General features: G+C 39.0%; 1 protein-coding gene across 1 annotated transcript in view; it reads right to left on the reverse strand.

Moving 5' to 3' along the window:
- Positions 1–25059, reverse strand: part of ESR1 (estrogen receptor 1) — a 113794-nt gene that overhangs the window by 81740 nt on the left and 6995 nt on the right. Inside the window, exon 2 of the mRNA XM_059468496.1 lies at positions 22734–23238. Within this exon, the coding sequence (XP_059324479.1) occupies positions 22734–23161 (428 nt within the window). The 5' untranslated portion in view covers positions 23162–23238. The remainder of the gene's footprint in view (positions 1–22733; positions 23239–25059) is intronic.

Raw genomic sequence — 25059 nt, forward strand, 5'->3', positions numbered from 1 at the left:
TTCTTTGCAATACCTGTAAAGCCATGAAAAGTCATTTATGCATAGAGCCTTGCCTTATATGATTTGTAATTCTGTCTTTACTGCTCAGGAGTGGAACTGCTTCTCTTAGAAGAAAAGCCTTCAAAGTAACCACTCCCCATTGCCTGAGGTTTGGTGTGCCAGGACATTTTGCCCATGGGATAAAATGAAGGCCAGAAATACATCTTAGAAGAACCAATTAAGAGATGCCATGCAAGCCATAACATGTGATAAATGCCATACTATTTTATGCCAGAATTTAACTTCTGAAATAAGAGAAAACATTATTCTCTGATTAATATTTTGAAGACTACTTAAATCTAGTTTCTGCAAAGAAAAAGCTCAGACAAGAAAATTTCTCTCCTTCAATTTTCAACTGAAAAATATTTACAGTGGAATTTCCAATATTGATATTTTTTAAAGATTTGACAGAAATATATTCAAACACCAAAACCTTTCTTTTCATGCAGTGCACATTTACAAAGAAAAAAACATGTACATAATCAGCACAAAGAACAAAAGACACATCCATAGGTACTATTCTGCCTTGTTAAGCAGGGGGAGAAATTGCTGAGATCTGTACCAGCAGCCAAACTTCCCTGCAGTCCTGATGTGACATAAGTAACATCAACAAGCCCACAGAAATTTTGTAGTCTGCACTCATTATACAGTAGCATCCAGTAAAGCACAGGCAGAGCATCACTTAAAAGACTGTATATCTAGACCTGCCCCACAGGAACTTGTTTTAACTTGCCTTTACAGTATTTCCAATTATTAAGCCTCTCTCTGTGAACTGTTTGCTGCTTCACTACCTCATGGCCAGCCCAAGTCCTCTGCTGGAAATAAAGCTTATTTTCCCTCAGCTATTTCCAGTTAGCCTGGACAGCAACTCAAATGCTTCTGTCTTGGTACACATCTTCCCTTCCCTTTCCTGCTACACCACCCACTCTGCCTCCATCCTTTCTTTTTTAATTCCTTTGCTCTTATATGGACTTTGTTTGCTAAGTCAGCATAAAAATCTGAAAGATGCCTTACCAGTCTCTTAAAACAGCATATTGACCTGTCCATATGTTTTTCTGTTCATAGAATAAAATCTGCCTTTTCTGCAAAAGATTACTCTGTTGACTTGTATTACACTTATGACCTTCTCTTTCATTTAGACTATTTCTTATTCTGATGTCCTTTTCTCTACTTAGTAATTCTACAGTTATTGTACTTGTTCATTACTTTTCTCCATCCCAAAGGGCAAATACTGCAGTGATCCATAGAATTTGAGAAATATTTAATGTTTCAGATTCTGTTGTGGTAAGCAGCACTAGAAAAATATTCTCTTTTATACTTACATTTCAAGTGACCCATTTAGAGACCTCTGCTACCTATAACAACTGGCAGATAATTTTCAGTTATTTAAAAATTAATGGTAGTGTCTGATCTGTGGGGTAAAATCTCTGCAAATTATTGGTTTTGTGTATCTTTTGTATCCCTGCTCATTGGATGATCCCTCTACTCTTTAAGGAAAAACACCAGTGGGAAAAAAAAATTGATCCAATTCCCTAGGATATAAAATAATAACTGGTCGAATTGCTTAGGGTTTTTCTGCCCATTTCTACCTCCTGCCAAGAGCAGCTTTGCCTGGGCACGATCTGTCCCTGACACCATCCCTCAGACCCAGACTCTGCTGCGTGAAGAGTCATATAATCTGAGGAACCGCATTCTGCTGTTTTACAGCATGCCAAATTTGATGAAAAAGCTGCTGACAAAGTGTCCCAGGGCGCTGCACAAGATATGATTTTCTGGCAGCAACAGCAAGTTTCTGTGTGGCTCTGTGGCTCTGGAGACAGGAGCAACAGGGCCCTGAGTGTGGCAATCAGCTGTGCCCACAAATGTGCCAAAGTGGAGGGCTCAGCAGGCAAACACTCTGGAAGCGTGCGCTTAGGATATCTCACTTGAGTGTAAACAATCTGAAGAATAAAAGGTTTGAAAAGCTGAAAGCATTAACAAACCAAAAGGCCAGCTTCAGCTAACAATCTCATGTACATCCTGTACAGTTTTCACGCTTTTAGAAATTCCTTGTTGTGCTTGTCTCTGTTATAGTTAATTGTCTCCCTCAAAGGCTCAGCTAGAAATTGCATCCCTGCCCTGCATTTCTTATAAGGGTCTTGGAATTATAATATGGCTTTTGTGAATAGGCTGAGGTTTATCCTTTCATAGCATATTCAGAATAATTATTTTCTCCAGGTTTCACTTTAGCAAGCCTTTTCCAAAATTATCCAGACACCAGGCCACTTTTTTCTTTTTTAATGCTCAGATAAACTAGCAAAATCCAGCCACCTGAAAGGAAAAGGTTAAGTGCACTCAATAGATTGGAAAAAGGTATTTCAGGAAGTGCTGTCAGATTCTTACACTTACCTCCAAACAATTTCAAAGGTAAGTGCCAGCAAAAACACAGGAATCAGTCATAAATCTTTCTTTACTGTGCCTTTATAGGACTTCTAAGTGCTCATGTGATCCTTTTATTTTTGGGCAAGCACTCTTTCAAAGTATTTAAGATGCTTTGGAAAATCTTTCAATGGCCAACACTAAACAAGATATTTTTAAGAAAAATGTTTGAAATATTTAAATTTTCTTATTTACATCACACTCAAAAAACTGTTAACTAGTAATGCTGATTTAAAAATGCAACACTTAGATAGCATTGCTTCAAAAATTCCAAAAAAAAAAATCTAATATTTCAAATTGCATTTCTTTAGAACAAAATCTTAAATGTTACTTTAAGGAGCATACTGCATTTCAAAATGAACTTTTGATACAAAATATTATTACAGCCACGTGTGGTCACAACAAAGAAATCTGAGGGCTCTAGGCCACAGGAAAATAAACCTTGGTGAAATAAAAGACTACTCAAAGTAGTGCTTTGAAGTTCATCAAAGTGCATGCAGACCTCTTGAACCAGCTAGAGAAGAGACAAAAACGTTTTCCCAAACAGATTAGCAAAACTATGAGCTGGCTGCTTGCAAGAATACAGAAAAAAAAAAAAAAAAAAAAAAAGACTAGGCAAATCTGACACCTGCTTGTAAAAATGCTTGAGTACTTACCCCAGCAAATAAGGTTTATCTGAAGTTCCTTATTTTTGTCCCAAAACAGTAATCCCTAGGAACAGAGCCTCTGCAGTCCCTTGGATTAAAGTGCACACTTCAGGGCCCAGTGAAAGAAAAAAACAGTTCCTGAACATACAGACCCATTTGTGCTTAAGCCAATTTCATTAAACCCAACTAATAAATACACACATTTAGGGTAAACTGTTTGGGAAGATTATTTTGGAGTAATTGAAAAAGCCCTGAAGGACAACACAGTCATTGGTCACAAACAGCATGACTTCATAGAGGAAAGCCTTGCTTTTCAAACTTAATCTCCTTTTAAGACAAGGTAACACACCCATCTGATCAAGGGAAGCCAGTTGATATAATCTTTTCAGATTTTAGTAAAGCTTTAGATACTGTTTCTCACAGTGTCCTTCTGGACACAGTGTCCAGCTCATGGCTGGATAAACTCATCGTGAGATGGGTGAGCAACTGGCTCATGGGTTGGGCACGGGGTGCTATAGTGTATGGGGTGACACCAGACTGGTGACCTGTCACTAGGGGGGTAACCCAGGGCTCCTGTAGAGAGACCTGAACAAATCAGAGGGCTGGGCAATCACCAGTCTTAGCAAGTTCAACAAGAGAAAGGGCTGGATTCTGCACTTGGGATGGGACAACTCTGGATGTACAGACAGACTGGGGAGGTGAGAGGCTGGAAAGCAGAGCCACTGAAAGGCACCTGGGGGTCCTGGTCAGGGGCAAGTTGAACATGAGTCAGCAGTGCCCTGGCAGCCAGGAGGGCCAACCCTGTCCTGGGGGCATCAGGGACAGCATGGCCAGCCAGGCAAGGGAGGGATTGTCCTGCTCTGCTCTGGGCTGGGACAGCCTCATCTCAAGTGCTGGGGGCAGCTCTGGGTGCCACAAGATAAGAAGGATATGAAGGTATTAGCCTCCAAAGCAGGGTGACCAAGATGGCAAAGGGCTTTGAGGAGAAGCCGTATGAGGAGTGGCTGAGGTCACTTGCTTTGTGCAGCCTGGAGAAAGGGAGACTGAGGGGACATCTCACTGCAGTTACAGCTTCCTCATGAGGGGAAGAGAAGTGACAGGCACTGATCTCTTCTCTGTGGTGACCAGTGACAGGACCCGAGGAAATGGCCTAAAGCTGTTTCAGGAGTGGTTTAGTTTAGATTTCTGGAAAATACTCTTGACCCAGAGGATGGGTGAGCACTGGAACAGGCTCCCCAGGGCCAAGCCTGAGAGAGTTCAAGAAGTGTTTGGACAATGCTCTCAGGCTCATGGTGCGACTCTTGGGGTTGTCCTGTGCAGGGCCAGGAATTCAATGATCCTTGTGGGCTCCTTCCAAGCCAGGATACTCTATTATTCTATGATTCTGCTGGTACATGTACAAGGAATATGCATCCCAGACATTTAAATTACCTGAAAGTCATATGCTTTAAAGTGTAACAAGGATAACTGATGGGAAAAAATCCCATGGCCAATCAAAGGACAGGTGAAAAAAGTCTGACAGAAGGCAAACAAACAGCCAATCTGAAAGCACATCATACTGTCCAGTCGCTGCATACAAGGACTACATGGGATGAGCTGCAAAAATGGTCACAGTACTCAAGGGCAGTCAGACTAACAGAATGCCTGTGCTTTGTAGCCTATTTTATATATATATTTATATACCCACACATACATGCTTCTCTTCCTCTGTTAAAAATTGCAAACAAATTATGTCAAGTTTCAGCCTTGGACAGCCTGGACCCTAGCAGAGGAAATGCAGACCTTACAGAAGCATGCTTTGGTTTGTCCTTTCAGTCGAAATAGCAAGATGGATGCAAAAAAATAAGATACCTCACAAAGTCATGGTAGTTTGTGAGGAAACTGCTGAGGTATTTGACTTATACTTGTCCTCTGAAAATTGCTGAATTCAACTTTGCATGCCAAGTCATTCTGTGAATAATAATGGACAGAAAACCATGAGATAAACATGCTAGTTTGACATACAGTAGTGGAGTCTGTCAATACCATGTACTCTAGTTCTTAGGCGTGTTCTAGCTTTTTAAAGCCATATCCTGTTAACACAAGTAACATAAAATATAATTATTGATTACATATATCACAGAGATTCTCCAGAAACTGAAAATTACATATACTAGAACTATCATAGAATCACAGAATTTGGGTTGGAAGGGACATTAAAGATCATCTATTTCCAGCCCTCCATCCATAGACAGGGACACTTTCCACTAGCCAGGGTACTCAAAGCCCTTTCCAGCCTGGTCTTCAACACCTCCAGGGATGGGGAATTCAGAACCATGTAAGAATAAGAAACAGAACCTGAACAGGTTATCATATAAAGGCCACAGTTTGAGACACCCTCACCAAAGCAATTTTCAAAACTATTTGATTTCTCAGATTCTACAGCTCCTCTTTCAAACAAGGACAGCCATAAACATTCTGCCTCTCTCTAAGTAACTCTTGGACATCACCTCTGAAAATTTAATGCTAAAGGCTAAAAAGGCTGTAATTTTTCTTTATGTCCAAAGCCTAGAAACTGTAAATTGCTGCCAGACAGGCAGTCTAGCTCCACTTTCATTTCTGAACATAGATGCTGAGGCCCAGAGTAGAAAAGCAATGCTGTTCAACATACAGCCACAAGACTTGAAATGGGAAGAGACCAGAAAATGCAGAGTGAAGAAGGAAGGATCCCAACTGTGTGGTCACACTGGTTTACTAATCCAGCCACAGGAATCGTGACCAGTAATGTGAGAGGGGAAAAAATACTCCTTCAGTGGCAGCTTTCAGTTGATCAAACTAATGGTTACATTACAACAGAATGAAGAGCAGATTGAAAAACTGGACCATGTACCTTTTGTCATTCCTGTAGATCTTCTCTTTCCTGCAGATCTTTCTTCATGTGCAGGTTTCCCAGTTATCAGTACTAACCAAGTAGTAAATGGTAAGCTTTACATATCCAAATTCTCTAAACTATCCTAAAGTAGTTAAATTATTTATTCAGATAATGTTCAAAGATTAATTTCCATATACTGGCTATGCAATCAAGAGAAAGCAAATAAAACATGGCTCATGAAAGGTAGGACATACATTCATGTAGCCAACTGCACATAATACATGGTTACAACACAGTTTGTTGACGTATTTTTGGGGTGACTTATGCAATAATGTGTGAGAAATTAGGTCCATGAGAAATACATAAACTTGCCTCTTGTGTTGGTGATAACTTTGTTTCAATGCATTAAAGAGTTGTATTTCATTTTGGCAAATCCATATCATCTATTTGTGGGATTTCTTATTCCTCACAGCAACACAGAATAAGTTCAAGTTCTTCACAGGTGCCACAATACAACACCTCATTAATCTTCTCACTTTTTATTGTTGGTAGACAGTAATTGCTCCCTGCCCTTTAAATTACTAAGGAAGGAAAAAGTCTATTAGACAAATAAATGCAAAATTAAATGTACAGTGTTAGGGACACAACAGCCACACTTCCATCATGACATTTAAAAATGTATTACCCATTCATATGGGAGACACCTAATACCAGTCCACTAGACTCCAGGGACTCCTGCTGAATGCTCATTTTCCAGATATGCATGCCTGCTACAAATGAAAGGGAAAATAATCCGTCCAGGTTTGAACTTCTGTTTGTTGCATAATACTGTTTAATGGCTAACTATTGCAGAAATCTCATCTATTTACTCATTTCTAGCCAAAATATTCTTTGTTGCATACTGCTGAATGTTGGAAGTGGATGATGCACTACGCTTAGCACAGCCAACCTATTAACCCACCATGGTCCTGTCCAAGCCTTGACAGGAAAGCAGCTGCTCAGGGGAGCTGAAGCTGGCACTGATGAAAGCACATCCCTCCTCAAATCTGTTCTGGGAAGACCAGCAGGATCCTATCCCAGTCCCACAGCCTCTCATGGCACTAGACCCACAAGAGCCAGCAGCTATGACAACTTTCACCAAAACCACCTAAAATATTTTGCATTTCCTGACACCTACATGGTTCCAAGAGTTTCCAACACTCTGTTTCAGACTTTTCCAAAAATTCCAAAAAATTACCTGAATGAGCAGCAAGTTAGGAGAAAACACCAGGCTCTCATCTAAGCACACTGTGGTATAAATATGACTAAAATTAATGTTTGATTTTCAAACAGTCCATGTATTCAAAAATATGGTGAAGTACCAGGTTGTACACTCGGGTTGCAATAATCCCATGCATTGCTACAGGCTTGGGGCAGAGCAGCTCAGCATCTGCTCAGTGGCAGGGACTTGGGGGTGCTGGCTGACAGCTGCTGAACATGAGCCAGGTGAGCTCAGGTGGCCAGGAAAGTCAATGGCATCCTGGCCTGTATCAGGAACAGTGTGGGCAGCAGAAATAGGGCAATGATCATCCCCCTGTACTCGACACCGGTGCGGCCACACCTCCAGTCCTGTGTCTGGTTATGGCGACTCACTTCAAAAAGGAGTGTGCTGGAGCAAGTCCAAGGAAGGGCGTAAGTCTCATGAGGAGCAGCTGAGGGAAATGGGGTTATTTATTCAGAGAAGACTCTCTACGACTGCATGAAGGAGGCTGAAGTGAAATGGGGGTCAATGTCTTCTGCCCTGTCTCAAGTGAAAGGACAAGAGGAAGCGACCCTAAGTTACGTCAGGGGAGGTTCCAAGAATATTTTAAAAAATCACTGAAAAAGTGGTTAGGCATTGGAATAAGTTGCCCAACGAGGTGGTAGAGTCACTGTCTCAAGTGTTCAAGAGGCGTCAGGATGTGGCACTTGGGGATATGGTGTTGGGGTGATTATGGTGGTGCTGGGTTTATAGTCAGACTAGATGATCTTGAATGTCTCTTCCTACCTTGATCATTCTGTGATTCTGTGTTATCAAAAGTGTTCTATAAGACAAATAGGAAGATATTTCAATTATTGCCCATAAGCCTGTGTTCTTTGATTTACTTCTGGTTTGTTTTTAATTTAGTTCTGATTAACAAAAATATTTTGAAACATCAGTAAGTTCTAAAATTGTACTGTCTTTCTTCATTAGTTCCATCTAGCACCATAGTGACTTAATTTCACATACATATTTATGTGAATTTACAGATCACAAAGTCAAATAATTCTAAATAATTCTTGTCTATTGTCAAATGCAGAATCCAAAACCAGCTCCATTTAGGTCATGTTGAAGAGTATAACACATAAAATGGAAAGATAAGCCAGCAGGGCAGAGATTCTGAATGAATATGACTTAACTGTCTCCTCATTCTCCAGCCTCAGCACTGCTCCACAAACCCCAGTGGGAGCTGCCACATGAGACATATTCTTGATTCCTGTTTTCATTTGCTGATAACCCTAGTAACCTTGCTGGAGAACCCTTTGCATTCCTACCCAAGAGCTCAGCTCCCTTCCAGCTGCACTCCCTGGCTCACACATCCCTCAGGAACTGAACAGTGGCGCAAGCGTACACTCAGCAGCTGGCTTGGAAAAAAGGTAAGCACACATAACTCTGCATCAGGAGCAAAGAGAAGGCTTGCTGCTGCACATGCTGGTGAGTCAGAAGGTGAGACAAAGGCATAGGGAAGGAGAGAGGTGATAAGGGGCAGCTCTGCAAATGCACAAAAATCCACCAAAAACAATGGGCATCAACCCTTAGCTGAGCTTTTAATGTATAAATAGATACCTGCAAGCAGCTTTTGGTTTATTAAATTTGAATCATATTCAAAGCACCTTCTAAAAAATTATTTGGATTCTTTTTTATTTAAAGAGACAGAAGATATTTTTCTGAACCTGTCAGAGTTCATTTAAACCCTTTGATATATGCATCCAAATGCAAAAGGCTAAAGATCATATTCTCAGACAAAAAACTGAACTGGCTCAAACTCTTTTTAAGACATTAAGCAACTGTTATTAGCATTTTGAAATAAAAGTAAAAAAAAATTAAATGGCAATTTCAAGTTTAGCAGCATGATTCCTAATGCAGTATCTACTTCTGCTTTAAAATTCATCAATTCTCCTCAAAAATACTTTGTAACTACAAGGTAGCCTTGCTAAATTAATGAATCACAATAGTTCAACCTTTTGTTCTGGATACTCTCATCATCCCAAATTCATTTGGCCAAAAATACAGTTGAAATGTTCTTATAGATTATATCTATGCAAAATCATATTTAATAGTAATTACTCCAGTGCAGTGATAATTCCATTCAGTATTAGACTTCAGCTCACAGGATGAGGATTAATATTATCTGAGTATCCGAATCAGTGCTGAATTTCAAACCAATCTCAGGACCTCTGATTGCAAGGACAAATTAATTTTTTACTATATCTTTTGCATCTTGTTCCCTCTGTAGAGTAGTTGAGTATATATCTAATGGCAGAAACAGCACCCACATCTTTAGAACATCCAAGGATTAAACAGACAAAAAAAAAGAGCTTGAGAGTCATGAGAGTGACAAAATGGAAATCTAAAGAATAAAAGTAGTTATTCAATTAATTTTTCTCCATGACAATTTTAGTGCAGAACCTAACATGGACCCAAAAAACCCCAGAAACAAACAAACAAACAAAACAAACCACAACAACTACAATAACACCAAAAAAAAAAGCCAAAATAACCCCCCACACAATTGGGCAGCATGCACCAGTCACTTCCCAGCTGCAGAAATACCAATTCTAAACCTTTCTGTAGTGATTCTGAACTAATTATTTATAATATGCAGTAAATGAAACTTCCATTCCATTCCTTGACTATGCTGGGACAACAGAGGTTTACAATAAAGCTAGTGATTTTAGATTTATTAAGCACTGAAATCCTTTACTACATTTTCATTAGATACACATTTCTTTTTTATTTCTAGTTAGGCAATTTTCGTTGGACTAACTTATCTCTGGCATTGCACTTTTCAAAGAGTCTCAGTTCTCACAAAAACAGTCTTTAATATCTCTCACACATAGAGAGAGAATGTTGCAATGAAAACTCTGGTTTTGAATCTGGGACACAGGATTGGCCACAGGACAGAAGCCTTGCCCTTATTTTTTAAAATTTGTCCTCTGATGTCATCAGAAAAGGATCAAGTAGTTGGCAGGCACATACCTGAGGAATTTCTCTGGGACAAGGAGAACTTCCCCGAGTAATCTGGTAGCAAATTGACCGTAACAAAGAATATTTCCAGACTTCATCCATTTTAGGCTGCTACATGACACAAACATGGTTCCCATCAGAATTAATGAAATGGTGGTCTTGGGGACCTGTTCTCATTTGCCTGTAATAAACAAGGCAAATAATTTTGCTCTTCTCCTCTAGTTTTTAGTTCTGGAATAACCTGGAAGGACCCAGCAGAAGTGGGGCCAGTCTCTGAGGCAATGCAGCTTTCAGGTTTCTTGTCATTTCCGGACAGATCCACATTTGTTGACAATAAAGTAAATTAAAGAGACAAGAAACAAGGCATTTATGAGTCAGAAAATTGGTCATACATGAAAACAACTTGAAGCTATTAACACCTAAAGCTGTCATTTTAAAAATTATAAAAAAGCTGATACTATCTATACAACATTTTAAATCTTCTTGAAAAGGCAGTCTTTGTCCTAAGTAATAGTCTTAAAAGTTTTTGAAATAAAAAAGGGGGAAGAGGGCTTACAGACAATATTTTATATTTGCTTATGTAACGATTTTTGTACCAAAATGCATTCCTCTCTCTGAAGAGTAAGATCTTCACTGCTTTGCTGTAATAAAACCAGTAAAATCCTTCATCTTAAATAAAGAACACAATGAACTTAAGGTCATATCCAAGAGTTCATAACAAAAGAATATGAACTCCTTGATTCTGTGCAGTCATCCCTTATCTACCTATAGAATAAATAAATGCAAGGTAGCTGAACATACAATTCCTTATAAGGACTGAAGTCGAAATATATTGATGTTCCATTCTTTCTGAGAAGTATGCTGGGTATGTGTGTTTAACAAGCTTGTAAACAGTTTTTTTTTTCCATTTCAGATACTGCATTTAGTAATGCCATTGCTAGCTTCCAAACACATACCCACTGAGTACCTACTCAATATTTTAGTTCTTTTCACCCTTACTCGTATGTAGCCTCATGTCCTCTTTCTTAGTGAAATCTGCTATTGAAACTGTCCTGTAGATTTTTCACAAATTATTTTCAGTTCCTTATTACAGAAGGACACGTTACAGACACCGGTAAATCTTCACAGGGGTCCTGTATGGTAAAACAGCAGTGTCTTCATCTCATATGTTAGGACATTGGGCAGAGAGAGGGAGAGATCTATGCACACAAATTTAGTTCTGGCATGTTTCAGCTTTAGGAAGGCTGCTGTTATGATCTCACTCATAACTTTGTTTTCTCTATGTGTATGAGAAATACCAAGGCTTTTAGGAATTAAAATAATCAAAATCCAATCAGTCTTTGTGAGTGGCATTTGTTTCACGAGTGATGGAAGCTCACGTGTACAGCACCGACATCAGCCACATTGGGCCTTTGATCTAACCAACATCTGGGGTAATCCATTATTTTCTGGCTAAATCTGTAGCAGACAGCAACAAAATGCAAGAGTTGCACATATCTGTTGGGAGGAAGCTCCATAATCCCTGTTCCTCCCTGTGAGCATTTTATTTCTCTATGCTTTGCAAACATACACCTGCCCTGTTTCAGTCATGTTTACTGCCCATTCCCAATCCAAGTCACATTGCCAGAAAACATTTAAATTCCACTGTTCGTCTCCAGTTCAGAATTCTTCAGCTTTTTCAGTTCTGGAGGTTCTCCTTCATCTTACTTTTGCAGTTCATCTCAAACTCTTCCAAGAACATAATCTATTTTCTACTACTACAGCATACCTTTCTCCTCCATGTTCTGTCTCATGGCTTACTACAGCCTGCTACAGCACCTCATCAGAAATTCAAAGTTTCTACCTCACCAGACCCATCAGATTTCTGCACTGGCCCCATCCTGTTCTTCATGGAGATGACCTTTATTTTCTCCTCAGCCCATCTTGCCATTCTGCAAGATCATTTTTTTTACTGCATTTTGCTGATGTTACTTTTGCCAAACACAGAAGAAAGGACTAAAAGCACAAGAGACATCAATTTTCTCAATCCCAGTGAAGTGCAATATGGGCTGCACAGATGAGCTATAAGGTGGATGGAAAATGACTGCTAGTCTCTACAAACTTTTATCAGCAGCTGGAATTTGGCAAGCTTGCAGTAGTATTCATGGGCAATCAATACTGAGGTGAATACCTCACTAACAATAGAGATGGAGAAACTGCATCCCTAGCAAGTCAATGACAGATACCAAGCTGGGGGACAGGGAACATGCAGAGTGGTGGATTTGCTGCAGACGAAAGCTCCCAGTAAGGTGGACCTCAACAGGCTGGAGAAATGGCCCAGCAGGAATCTCCTTAATTTCAGCACTGGAAAATGCAGAGCAATTCCCCTGGCATAGAATAACCCCCTGCTGAAACACAGCAGGAGCTGGGCTGTACTAATATGAACATCTAAAGGAGGCTGAGAGCAGAGCTGGTTCCCCTGTCCTTGGCAGCTGCAAAACTGCTTCCAATCTGGGGTTTCCAAGCTGAAGCCAGCCTTTGACAAATTGGAGCAAGTCCAGGGACAGCCACAAAGATGAGGAGGGAGCTGGAACAAATGGCATATGAGGAGATGCTGAGGGAACTGGATTTGTTCATTTTTTCAAAGAGAAGACTAAGCAGGATTTATTGCTGTCTTCAACAGTATAATGGGACTCTTTAAAGGAAACAGAGCCAGACTCTTCTTGGAGCACACCATGAAAGGACGAGACACATCCGACACATCTTTGGGCGAAGAATATTCTAATTATATACTAGGAAAAACTTTTTCACAGTGAGAGTGGTTCAGCCCTGTTACAGATTGCCCTGGGTGGATGTGGAGCCTCCATTCCTGGGTATCCACAAAGCACAGCTGGAAATCTCACAGTCTGAGAAGCCTCATCTAGCTTTGAAGTAAGCCCTGCTTTGAGTAAGATGTTGACCAGATAATCTTCTAACATTTTTGCCCATTCAAACTTAACATGACTCTGTGATTCTCATCTCTCAGTAAACTGCCTCTGCCCACAGTAATATTTGCATTTGAAATGCCATGCAGCCATGCAATGAAGCAACATTTTGTCAGAGAAGGATGCTCTTGCAATCAGGTCATTATGCAATCCCTGAGGAAAGATGGAGCATGTAAGGTAGATAAAATTTCATATAATTTAGCTATCAAATGCAAACAGATTCCCATAGTGAATAGTGAGGTGTTTCAAGAGTTTGTAGCTTAAAATTGAGCAAAATTTCTGGGGGAAAATTAAAGAAAAATAACCCTGATTTGACAGCATTCCCCCACTACCAAGTATCAGGTATATGTATACCTATAATACAATGGTGTCTAGGACGTTCACTGAAAAGTTTTTGGGGTTTTTTCCATGATTATAGCAAAATTTTCTTTTCCTTCATCATACTTAGAAATTTGAGCCATTTTTCTCAAAATGCATTTTAAAAAAAACTACCTGAGACAACCATCTAAAATGTAAAATATAAGCCAAAACTAAACAATATAAGTAAGCAAAAAAAAAAAGAGGAACCTAGTCAGACTTAAACAGTGTTATTAGAACTGCCAATAAAATAAAGTTGAGTTTTATTCCAGGATCTTTAAAATTTCTCTGTAAAATCAGATTTACTTCAACTTTGTTTGGCTTTTTTTATGGCTTAAATCAAGGAAGAAATAGTAAAATCTTGCAGAGGTGCAACCTGCTTTAAAAATATTTGACTCCTTAAAATGGCATACATCTGGCAGATATTCTTGCATTTAACTGATTCTGATATTATTACCATTAAACATTCAGCTACATTCTTTTATATGGGTTTCTATCTCACCACCTTTCTCCATGAACATAATTAGAATACTCTCACCACTTCCAGGGTTTGCATGCTTTATCTGTAATTGATATTCCTGTACATTAAAATTAGGATTATATTTCTCATAGCATGGCAAGAATAAACTAGCATACTTTTCAACCCATAAATTCTAAATAATCCAAACCACAAGAAGGTATTGCAAGGTAATAAATCTGCTGCAGTGGTTCATGTGCTGGCAACATACGTATTTTTCCTTGCTTGTGGTTATCAATATGGCTGAAGGAGAAGTATCATTTTACTGCAGGATGGAAGCAAACAGACAAAGCTGTCCTTTGCATGTTTGTTCCCCAAAGGTGACTAGATTTGCTGTGCACTCTCAGCCAGAGTATTCTTTGTCATGGCTACAGTGTCCTGAAGATAAGGGTTCTCTCATACGTAATTTGAAACCGGGATCTCACTGTCAAGTCCAAGCTGTAAATAATAATGAAAGCAGCGAACACTTATGTGAATTAATTTATTTTAGACACTAACTGATACAAGTTATTCAGAAATAACTATATACTGCTTAATCAAGATGGCCCAGCAAATGAAATGCTTTAAGAATATTTGCTGGCTTTATGAACTGAAAGCAGAGATGACAGGGTATTATGTGGCATTTTATTTTTGCCAAAGATCAGGTTTTATAGCACTTTTCCTCAACAGTAAAATTAAATTACAATTTTTTACAGTTAGCACCTTCCAAACTTCCATCTGTTTGCAGATCAACTTGAAGAAGGAAAAAGAGTAAGTTTCTAAACACCAGAATATGTCAACAAAGAGCTGGAATGCACAAAGCTCCACCTGGGGATGGATGTGGAGCCAGCTGAGAACGTATAGGTCAAGATTAAAGGGAGGGCAGAGACAGGTGACATAGTGGAGGTCTGCTACAGGCCACCTTATCAAGAAGGTCCAGAGGAGGACCATAAGGATGATCAGAGGAATGGAGCACCCCTTCTCTGAAGAGAGGCTGAGAGAGCTGGAGCTGCTTAGCCTGGAGAAGAAACCTTATAGCAACATCCCAGTACCTAAAAGGTGCCTACAAGAAAGCCAGAGAGGAACTTTTAGAAGGGCATGTAGTGACAGCACAAGGGGGAATGATCTTAAACTGAAAGAGGGTCAACTGAAAGACTGGACATTAGGAAGAGATTATTCTTTGCTATGAGAGTGGTGAAGCACTGGAACAGGCTATCCAGAGAAGCTGTGAATGCCTCATCCCTGGAAGTGTTCAGGCAAGATTGGATAGAGCTCTGAGCAACCTGCTCTAGTGAAAGGTGTCCCTGCCCATGCCAGGTGACTTGGAACTAGTCTTCCCTTTCAACCCAAACTTCCATAATCTTTCACTGATTTTTGAATTAATAGATCTCACAAGCCTGAATTACATTTAAAAGAAAAAAGAAAATAAAAGTGGAAGGGAAATAGAAAGAAAGCAGTAGGTATCACACATCCCAATTTTAGCAGAGCTATATGCAAAAAAACACAGTGAAGGCTATTTGGAAAGCTATTATGAGTTTCCTAGCCTTGTAATTTAAGATTTGGGGCCTAAATCATGCCACATTTTCTACTACAGCTGCTGCTTTCTGTACAGCATCTTCCTAGTGATTTTTATTTATCATGAGCTGAGCCTTTTCCTGTGTATCAGTAAATTTCCCTTCCTTCTTCTTCCAGCTTTGATGTACCCTTTGTAGTATCCTATAAAGTTGTATATAGCCATCTTTTAGCAGCCCAAATCAGTACCGAAGTAGGCTGCAGTGATCAAAGCACTGTTTCTGCACAATAGCAAGTACTAAAAAGGGGAGAAAAGACTGGAAGTAGCAATGAAATTTGCACTGGACATTTGCACAGCAGATTGTTGAGAAACTGAAAAAAAATCTTCAATGGAAGAATACAGGTGTTCCCTATATAATCATTTAAAAGGAGTTTCCTTAGACAGTACGATCAAGGTGAAAAAACCCCACACTGCTTACTCACATGGCTTATGAATGCAAGGTGAAATGCATGGGCACTAAACGCAGCCTGGTGCTGCCTTGATGCTCTCTGCTCTGTCGTCCTCAGAGGGGGAGAAGTCTCTCCCCTGTAGCATTCAAGAATGACCCTGCGCTGGTTCTGCTGCCTGGCTCCTGGGGAGGTCAGTTCTGGCAGCTGACAGCACTGTGGGGTGTGGGACCAGAATGTGACACATTCCACCCATGCTGCCTAACAAGAGGGGAATGCACCCTTGAAGAGTTGTAGACAATCCACTGGTGGTTACATGCATGGCTGTTCACTGTTAGTCACCACCTGCTTTTTTTAAGAAGTCCTCTTAGTTACACTCAACTTTGAGCCTTTACTGCTATTTTTCAATTTTACCAATGGTTTCCATGCAGTGAGACATCTTTTCCTATTTCTTATTTGTATAGGTCCTGGCTGTTGTGTCTTAGTTAAGACTGCAATGGTTGTAAGACCACTGCAATCGTTATGTACATGTATCAAATAGGATTTACATTTAGGACAATCATATTTAAGCTGTCTTCTGAGGACCATATACCCTTTTTCTATTAAAGGGTTAAAGTAAAACGTCTAGATCCCTCCTGAACCCAATGTTGTTATCAATATCTTATCAAGGAAAAATGTTATCCTTCAGATTTATGATCTTCTTGTCTGTTACAGGTATCACTCATGCTTTGATAGTCTTGCACAAGAATATCTTGAGTGAGATGAAGTAAGGAGCCTCCCAGCAACTGGAATCTGAGCTTGGCAGAAAAGCAGAAATGCCTTGCCTTGCCCAGTGTCACACTGATCAGGGTTCCTAATGAGCTGTGGTAAATTATAACCTTTTGCAAGTCACTTGAAAGGCCACTCAGACTCAGATGTGACTTGTCCCTGTACAACAAATTTTACAAACAGTCCCTGCAATGAATGCAATGAAAACAGCACTTCAAGTGAGAATGTTGAAGGACAGCATCTCTGCTCTAATCTCTGCTCTGATGCCTCAATAGATAATAGAAAACTCCCTGCAGACAGACCAGGGAGCTCATGATTCATTTCAGTGTGTCATTGTCAACAATATCAAACCAAAAATTTCCAAAATCTCAATTTTTTAGGAAATGTGGATGCATTTCAGCTGCCAGACTATTCTCTTGTGCTTTCTTGGAGCAATGCCTTAGATCTGGTCAGCCTATCTTGTTGGTTTAATAAAAAATGCTGGCATCTGATGTTCACTTTGAAATTGCTGAAGGAACTGATGCCAGCAACTAATGCTTTCCATATCAGAGCAGATATGGCCAGCAGTGTTTGTTGTTTCAATAGCCTCAGAGCAAGAGTGATCAAGGCCAGTGACACAGAGTTAATTCCCCATCTCCCTCTTAAGGGACATAATGCATTGTCTATGGGAAGGAATATTACAGAGCATGATTGTTTTGGTTCTTTTCAGGAGATGTATGGGTGGAATTAATTTCACTTTGAATATAAAAATAACTTTAAATATCACTGGGTATCCATTTTCATCCAGTAGCTATCTGGAACAGAATGTAGGCATCTTATATAATATAGGAAGATGAACTTGCCTTTTTTGAGTCTAATGCACTTGGTCAACTTTAATCAGGTGCCCTAGAAAGAGACAATGTGTGTTCTCAGCATCTCTTTGTGTCTCAGAGTAAGAAGGGGGTCCATGTGCAGGTTTGGTGCCATTTGAGGTGTTCCAGGTGGTGACCCTCACTGACACACAGCTCCTGCTCCAGAAAAGTTCTGTTACCCAGCAGGTCCTGTGTCCTATCTACTAGACCCCATGTGCCCTCTCAAACAGTAGTAGATGCCTAAGGAATGGAAAAATGAATACAGATCTGGGTGCCTACATTTGACCAGATGAACCCCATTCACACAGTCTGTCCAAATAACCATGGGTTTAGACACAGATTTCAAGTCCTCTTGGGAAGGACTTGATATATGAACCACTTCCTATGTCTGTGGTTTATGCAAAACAATAACCTGCTGCAGAAATGAAGTTTTCTTCAATGAGAAGAGAGAACAAGTGAGATCCATCTCCCTACCTTGGCAGAAAGGAGGGTAATGAGGAAGCATAAAATCTCTTTTACCCCTTTCCATCACTGTCTGCCCGTATTCAGGGGCACGAGGAGACACAGATCACATGCGCTCCTCAACAGTGTGGATTGGAGATTTATGGTGCAAGCACGCTTGCAACATGATCCACATCAGTACATGCTCCAAGAAGGGCTGCATAAACACTAAAGTTGGTTTGTACCAGTCCCTCATAATTGTCATGTGTGAGCATCTCAGAACACTTAATGGGCTTATCTTTACAATGTTTCCATGAGATAAGAAACTATCTATGAGATGACTCCGTTTTCCTGTCTCTTTTATTACAATCATCTATTGCTGCAAAAGTGTCAGAGTACCAGTACAAGGCCCGAAAACAGGAACACTCCAAGTGTTGAAGAAATTGCCTGAACACTTGAACTGTTCAAGGGGAACCTCTGAGCAGACTGACGTTTTAGAGAAAAATAAACAAAAAAGCAAAGCAAAACACTACATTACACCATACTCCATGTTATGAAATACTTTATGCTACATTTAAAAAAAATAAGAAAAGAAAAATCATCTTTGAACTTTTTATTCATTTCAACACTTTTGGTTTTAAAATTTGGAAAAAAATCTTCTGTATTTAGAACTCCACATGAACAGCTAGAAAAATTAATAATGAATCAGACAAGGTTAACAAAGTTTATGTATTTTGTTATGCAACTATTTTTTTGGATGGATGGATAGATGGATGGATTTACGAATTACAACAGGGGAGGGATTGATCTACATTTGTAATCTTTCTCAATTTTAGCAAGCATTAAAATTAAAGCTGTGATCATATTGATTAGAACATCAGACTCAATTGCAGTATGATAATTGGGGCTAATGCTAAACAAATAACTTTGTAACATTAATCTAAACATAGAGCCTGAAGTATTAGAAGATACAAACTAGCCACTGAAAGTGAGGGAGAAATTAATCTCTTATTCTGTTTGTACACTGATTTGCCTGCCCAGCCTCTGTCCCTCATTACAGACTGACAGAGAGTTTTCTCATCAGGGAGTTTTCCTTTTTTTTTTTTTTTGGCCAAATTTGGACCCAGCACCAAAGACAAGCTACCAAGGGCCTTAAGTATATGCATGATTTCACTTCAGATCTGAGGAGTGCAGACTCAGTGGGATGGCACACTGGCAGAGCAAAAAGGATGTTCTGCTGTTTCTTGTAGGAATCTACTGAGGTAAATTAGCTACCGAAAGCTTTGGTTTTTCTCTGAGTGGATCAAATCTTGCTGAAAATATTTGAGAGGAAATAACCAGAAATTACCTGAACTCAAATTCAATAGTTAAGAACAAAACAAAATTTCCATTAATTTACTCTAATAGTCATGAGTACAAGATTTCCTGTAATAATTATCAACCACTAGTCAGTATTTAATAATTAAAAAAAACCAATACTAAAAATTATCAACAAAATTTTTAAAAATGAAATTTGACAATGTCAGACAAGAAAAAGGTATTTTAGTTTGGCTACCTATAAAAACAGCCACAAGAACAGACATAAAAGAAGTCTGTGTATAGACAACACAATTTGAGTTAATTAAGCCCTTTTTTCTCCATTTCTCAAATTCTGATGCATCATGATTTAGAGATACCAGAAGGGACATTAATATATTTATTGCATTCTTTGAAAATAATTATTTTCATGTATCATTATGTTCTTCAGCTAAATACAGAAGCCTACCATTATCTCACAACAAGAGACTAATTCTTTTGGAAAAAGATTCACTATTTGAAAGACAAAATATAACTTCAGAATTAGTAGACATATAGTTATACACCTATTAATACATATCTGTCTATAGGCAGTACGATTTTGAACACTTACTAACAAATTCAAAAGACATTAAAAGTTTTCTTTATCAGACAGAGTAATTTCTTTGTTTTGTGACCAAAGATTTTTAACATTTTGTCCAAGTATCGAACAGAATATCATCTTGGCTCCAACCTATAATGTTTATTTATTGTCCTGGATATCACTGAATGTATCACTGAATGCAACCCTTGAATGTCAAATTCAGAGTAGAATAGGGTGATGCAATGCAAATATTTCTGCCAAAAGACAAATAGCACAATTCAGTTGCACAGAAAGGTAAATGAGAATTGCAGAGGAGACTTACTGTTACATAACTTTTCATAGAAGCAGGCAGCCATATCACAAACTAATCATGATTCATTATAACTTTTTTTAGGACTTATGTTACAAGACTTTTTGCCTTTACCACTCCTACTGGTAGGCTGTTCCAGCAACTCTCTATTTTGGTAGTTAGACGTCTTTCAATCTCCAGCATCAAGTTATTCATTGCCAGATTATACTGCCCTATCCTTTCTTTTCTCCCATACCTAAGTGAAGACAATGAGACTAGCCAAATAAATGAAGCAAATTGGAAGTTTCTATAAAGAACTTATTCTTAAACCAAATGGCTAGATATTTAAAAATTTCCTAGGCAGTGAACACATATTCAAATTATTTTTAACAGACTACTGGTGATTGGGCTCATGCCAAAACACAAGAAGACCTAATGTTTAGCGTTGTGAGGGTGAAAACTTTGTAAATACGACCTGACAAAAATGAAAAGCAAAAAAGCAAAGTTTTTATTCATTTAATTTGAACAGTACTATGCCTGTTAACAAAAGAGAATCATAGCAAGCACTTTGAAACACATTTCTTATTACCACATAAGATGCGTTCCACAGAGTTATGGCTGGAAGGGGCCATTAAATCATTTGTATAACACTGTATGCAGATAAACCTTCTGGCATATCCAAGATCATAAATTCACCTAATTACTGCTGCATTAAGCCTCAGCAATTTCAAAGGGCTAGTACACATCCCCAAGGGTGACACACAACCTTGATCAGAAATGTCAGGAAAAGGGGAATACAGCACTGGTCTTACACATTTGCTCAAGCAATCAAACTAAAAAAGTACCTTAATTTTATTTTGAATGGTCTCATCTCAATTCACAGCTAAAAAATTAAAAGAACACTATTTCCATAGCAACTTCTGTGTCTGGGTTATTCTCAGGTTTGAATCCTCCTGCAGTACAATACCTGACTGTAGAACATTTTCTGCCTGTGTATTTCAACTTCACAAACTCACTGTTTACATACACAAGGTTGCCTACACAGTTTTCACCATAGGTTTGCATGGGACATTCATGTAAAAAAAGTCTTTTAAGTGGAGTTTAACTTTCAAGTCACTGGTAATAATTCAAGATCATTATGCTCTGACATGTACTTATTCTTCCAGGAAGTATTGTATTTGCACTAAAATACACTTAGAAGAATTTTGTTTGAATTAATTCAGTTTACATATGACTGTATTGGACAATTTAACATAACCATTATCTATGATTTCACCAGTCTTTATTCTACCTGCTCCCCAAAACTGCCCAATCCGTTGCAAAAAAGTGCAATCATTTTGTTTTCTGGGACCAGATTTTACTACCAGATTCTTAGTCTGGCTGAGTTAGACTTCAGAACATACGTTGCTCTTCATGGCAACATGTTATACTGTGCAAATAAGCCTAGCAGAGTCTGGCCTTCAATGTGGAAAAAATTGCTTGATTTATCTTTTTGGAATTGTTATACTTCTAACAAACTTACCTGTATCTCTCAAATCAACAGAGAATGACAGAGCTCAGAATAAAAATACATCTGTTCACTTTAATTCACTGAAGCCTAATATAATAAGCTGTTGCAAAACTATGCTATAAACACTGCACAAAGCGTTAACAGCGTGGGTATAGGTATGTATGATTTTTTTTTTTAGGAGCCATAATTCTATTCATTTCTGTCACTTACTTCAAGAAAAGATGTAATGTTTTTCACAATTGACAATAAATATTTCAACCACGGAAATTTATTTCCCCCTTTCAACAATACTTTAGTCTTTCTATGCCAGACCAAAAAGAGAAAACATGAACCAAGCCTCTACTGAGGGACAAAAATATTAAAAACCCCGCTGAACAAGCCTATCTTTTGAAAAGCAGCATGCCAGGTTTACAGTAAATATATATCACCCTCCAATGAAAAATGCATCTTAATATGCCCACAGCTCTTCGGATAGCTCAGGAAGGTGGTTGCTGACTGAAATACTGTCACTGAGTCAACTCTAACACTTTGATTAGGAAGGATATAGTGCTTCTGAACAACTTCCTATGTAAGCCACTTGTCACACTGCAAAGGAAGACAGAGGAGAAAAATACTCTTGCTACCACCTAAGAGCTGAATAAACAACCACTCACACTGAAAAATGTGTGATGGTGGAAGTCTTTTTAGTTTACTTCAGACAGTATTATAATACATTACAACACTGAGGTCATTTGCCATTCTTTAATCAATTATGATTTCATGTTTTCCCAGGAAATATTTATACTCATTATCTGATAGGTTTTTTACATAGATTTTCAAAATTTACAGCTTACAGTCACAGTGGGCTGTGAATTACAGTTTGTTTTATTCTACGCTTTTTCTTATGATCTAGATATTATCGATGATTCAGTTAAATCACACGCTCCTTTGCACAAAAAGCAAATATTAGGGCATAACAGGTTTCTACACTCTAATTTTCTCAGATCATCTGCTTAAATAAGAAAGAAATCAGCATTTACCTGTAGAAGGCTGGAGGAGCAGCTTCCCTCATCCCGAAGCTGCCCTGATCGTTTTCAAGGTAATAGGGTACCTGTTGGCTGTGATGATGGATGAAGGGCGACAGCTGGGGTGCCGTTTGCAAGAACACCACTGGGCTTGGCGGGACACTGTTCAGGGAGTGAAATCCTGCCAGACTGCTGGACCCAAAAGATTCAGACGTAGGGGCATAACTGAGCGTGGTAGAGCTGTAGACGGGAGCCGTAGTACCAAAATCATAGGTGGCTCCTTCTGGGTAGTTAAAAACTCCTGTCTTGTTGGTCTCCACGTACATGTCGCTGAGCGATCTTTCCAGGGGAATCTTCAGCTGAGGTCTGCTCAGTGTCTCCAGTTCAGTGCCTTGAATCTGGTGCAGCAGGGTAACTCCAGAGGTTTTGGTGTGAAGGGTCATGGTCAGTACTAATGGCAGTGAGCAAGGAACATATCTGCTTTTACTGTCAACAGCGAGATCGGCAGCTGGCAGTCCACCTAAAAAAAATACCAGAACCTATTCTGAGGCTCAGCAGAAATCATAATAATGCAGCACTACACAGGTATTCCTCTAATCTCGGCAAGGAGGAGGATACAAACAAATGCAGAGCGAGCACTGAAGACGCACATTCTCTCTCTCTTCTTCCCTCCCTCTCCCTCTCTCTAACTTTTAGGAACTCCTCATCTGCTCTAATATGCATTACAAGGTGCTGGCTGCGAGCCAGGAGCCCTTGCCTTGTGCCGACGTTGGTTTAAACATCACTTCAGAAACAATTAGTTTTGGAGTTATACCAAAGAATTGTCCGTCTAAATGTTACTTCATTCTTACTGATCGTTTCATTTTTCACTTCAGGGTACAGTGCTTTGCAGCCACTAAAGGGAAAGAACACTTAAATCCAACCAGGAAGACTAGTCCAGTGGTCAGTCAGATTGCTGCCTTTTATTTCCTCAGCAGGCTCCAATCTCTCCTCCTGTTTGATTCATTTTCATGTTTGCTAGAAATATGTAATGTGTACATTGTACTGACCCTGGGCAGGACTGTGCTGTAACCGAGATAGGGCAAAGCAGAATGTGTGTGTGTGTGTGTGTGTGCAAGCATGCGTCTGTGTGTCTGTCTCTCTGTGTGTCTGTGCATGTTTGTGTGTCTGGGTGTGCAGGGAGCAAGCCCCAGTCAATAAAGCCAGCTAATAAAATTAAAGTGCGCATGATACCCATGCAGAATAGAAGATTTATAATATACTTTCATCAGCAACAGCAACTTGCAGTTACTAGAGCACTATAATAACATTAAAAAGCAAGGAAAAGCTTTAGACTAGCCTAGAAAATTATGCTTCCTTCTTTTTATTCTGTAAAATGATGAAATAGACATCATTTACATTTTGTCAGAGTTAGGAGATGGTTGTTTGATTGCACAGTATATAAATTGAATACAAGAAATTCTTTTTCCTAGTCTTGTGAACAAAAGCCTAGCAAACTTGAATTTTGAAATCACTATAAAAAATCAAGTAATCTAAAATAATCAAACAGGATTGGCTTAAAAAAAAACTTGACATGCCTCTCAAAGTTATATTTAGAAAGAAAAAAAAAAAGAGAGAATATAATGAAAAGGTGTGGCATGCATGCTTCTTCTTGCTATCTCATTCCATATAATTTTAACTTTGCACAAACCAGTTCTCCTGAACGAGCTAAATGAAAACCTCCAGAAACTGTTTCAAGCTCTCCAGCTTCATTGCTGTGGTCTGTGGTTCAGTCAATGAAATGGGCTAATGTCAACCCTAAATACATTAATATATGGGCTCCAGCTAGTGTGCTTTGAATACTAGCAAAGCCTATGCTATACTTAAACAACTCCACAGTTATTTGGCTCAACCTTCAAAAAACCCAAGAAACTGAAAAACTGAATATGCAGGTCACTAGAAGTGTCAAAAAAAGTTTACTCAAACCAGTTTTATTTTAGAAATAATATAGTGCTTTCAGAACTCCTACTAAAATAGCCAAAGTTTTTTATATTTGCAAGAATATTCTGAAGCAATATATGTTTTTACCTTCGCAGGCACAGAGCTGAGACATCAGCACACGAACAACTATGTACTTGATATATTTCCTCACCCACCCAGCCACCCTCCCTACCCTGTTCAAATTTCAGATTGTAGACTTTGATCAAAGAGATAAGCTTGTTTAAATAACACTGGACTAAACATGTTCCCAGTTAAAAAAATAATAATCAGACAACCATACCCAGCAGTTCAGAAAGTCTTCGAAGAGTTGTGCTGAAAGTATACCAGACAGTGTGAGAGGGAAAAAAAATAGTGTGTGCAT

This window comes from Ammospiza nelsoni, chromosome 3 (genome assembly GCF_027579445.1).
Source record: "Ammospiza nelsoni isolate bAmmNel1 chromosome 3, bAmmNel1.pri, whole genome shotgun sequence".
In the NCBI taxonomy this organism is placed as follows: Eukaryota; Metazoa; Chordata; class Aves; order Passeriformes; family Passerellidae; genus Ammospiza; species Ammospiza nelsoni.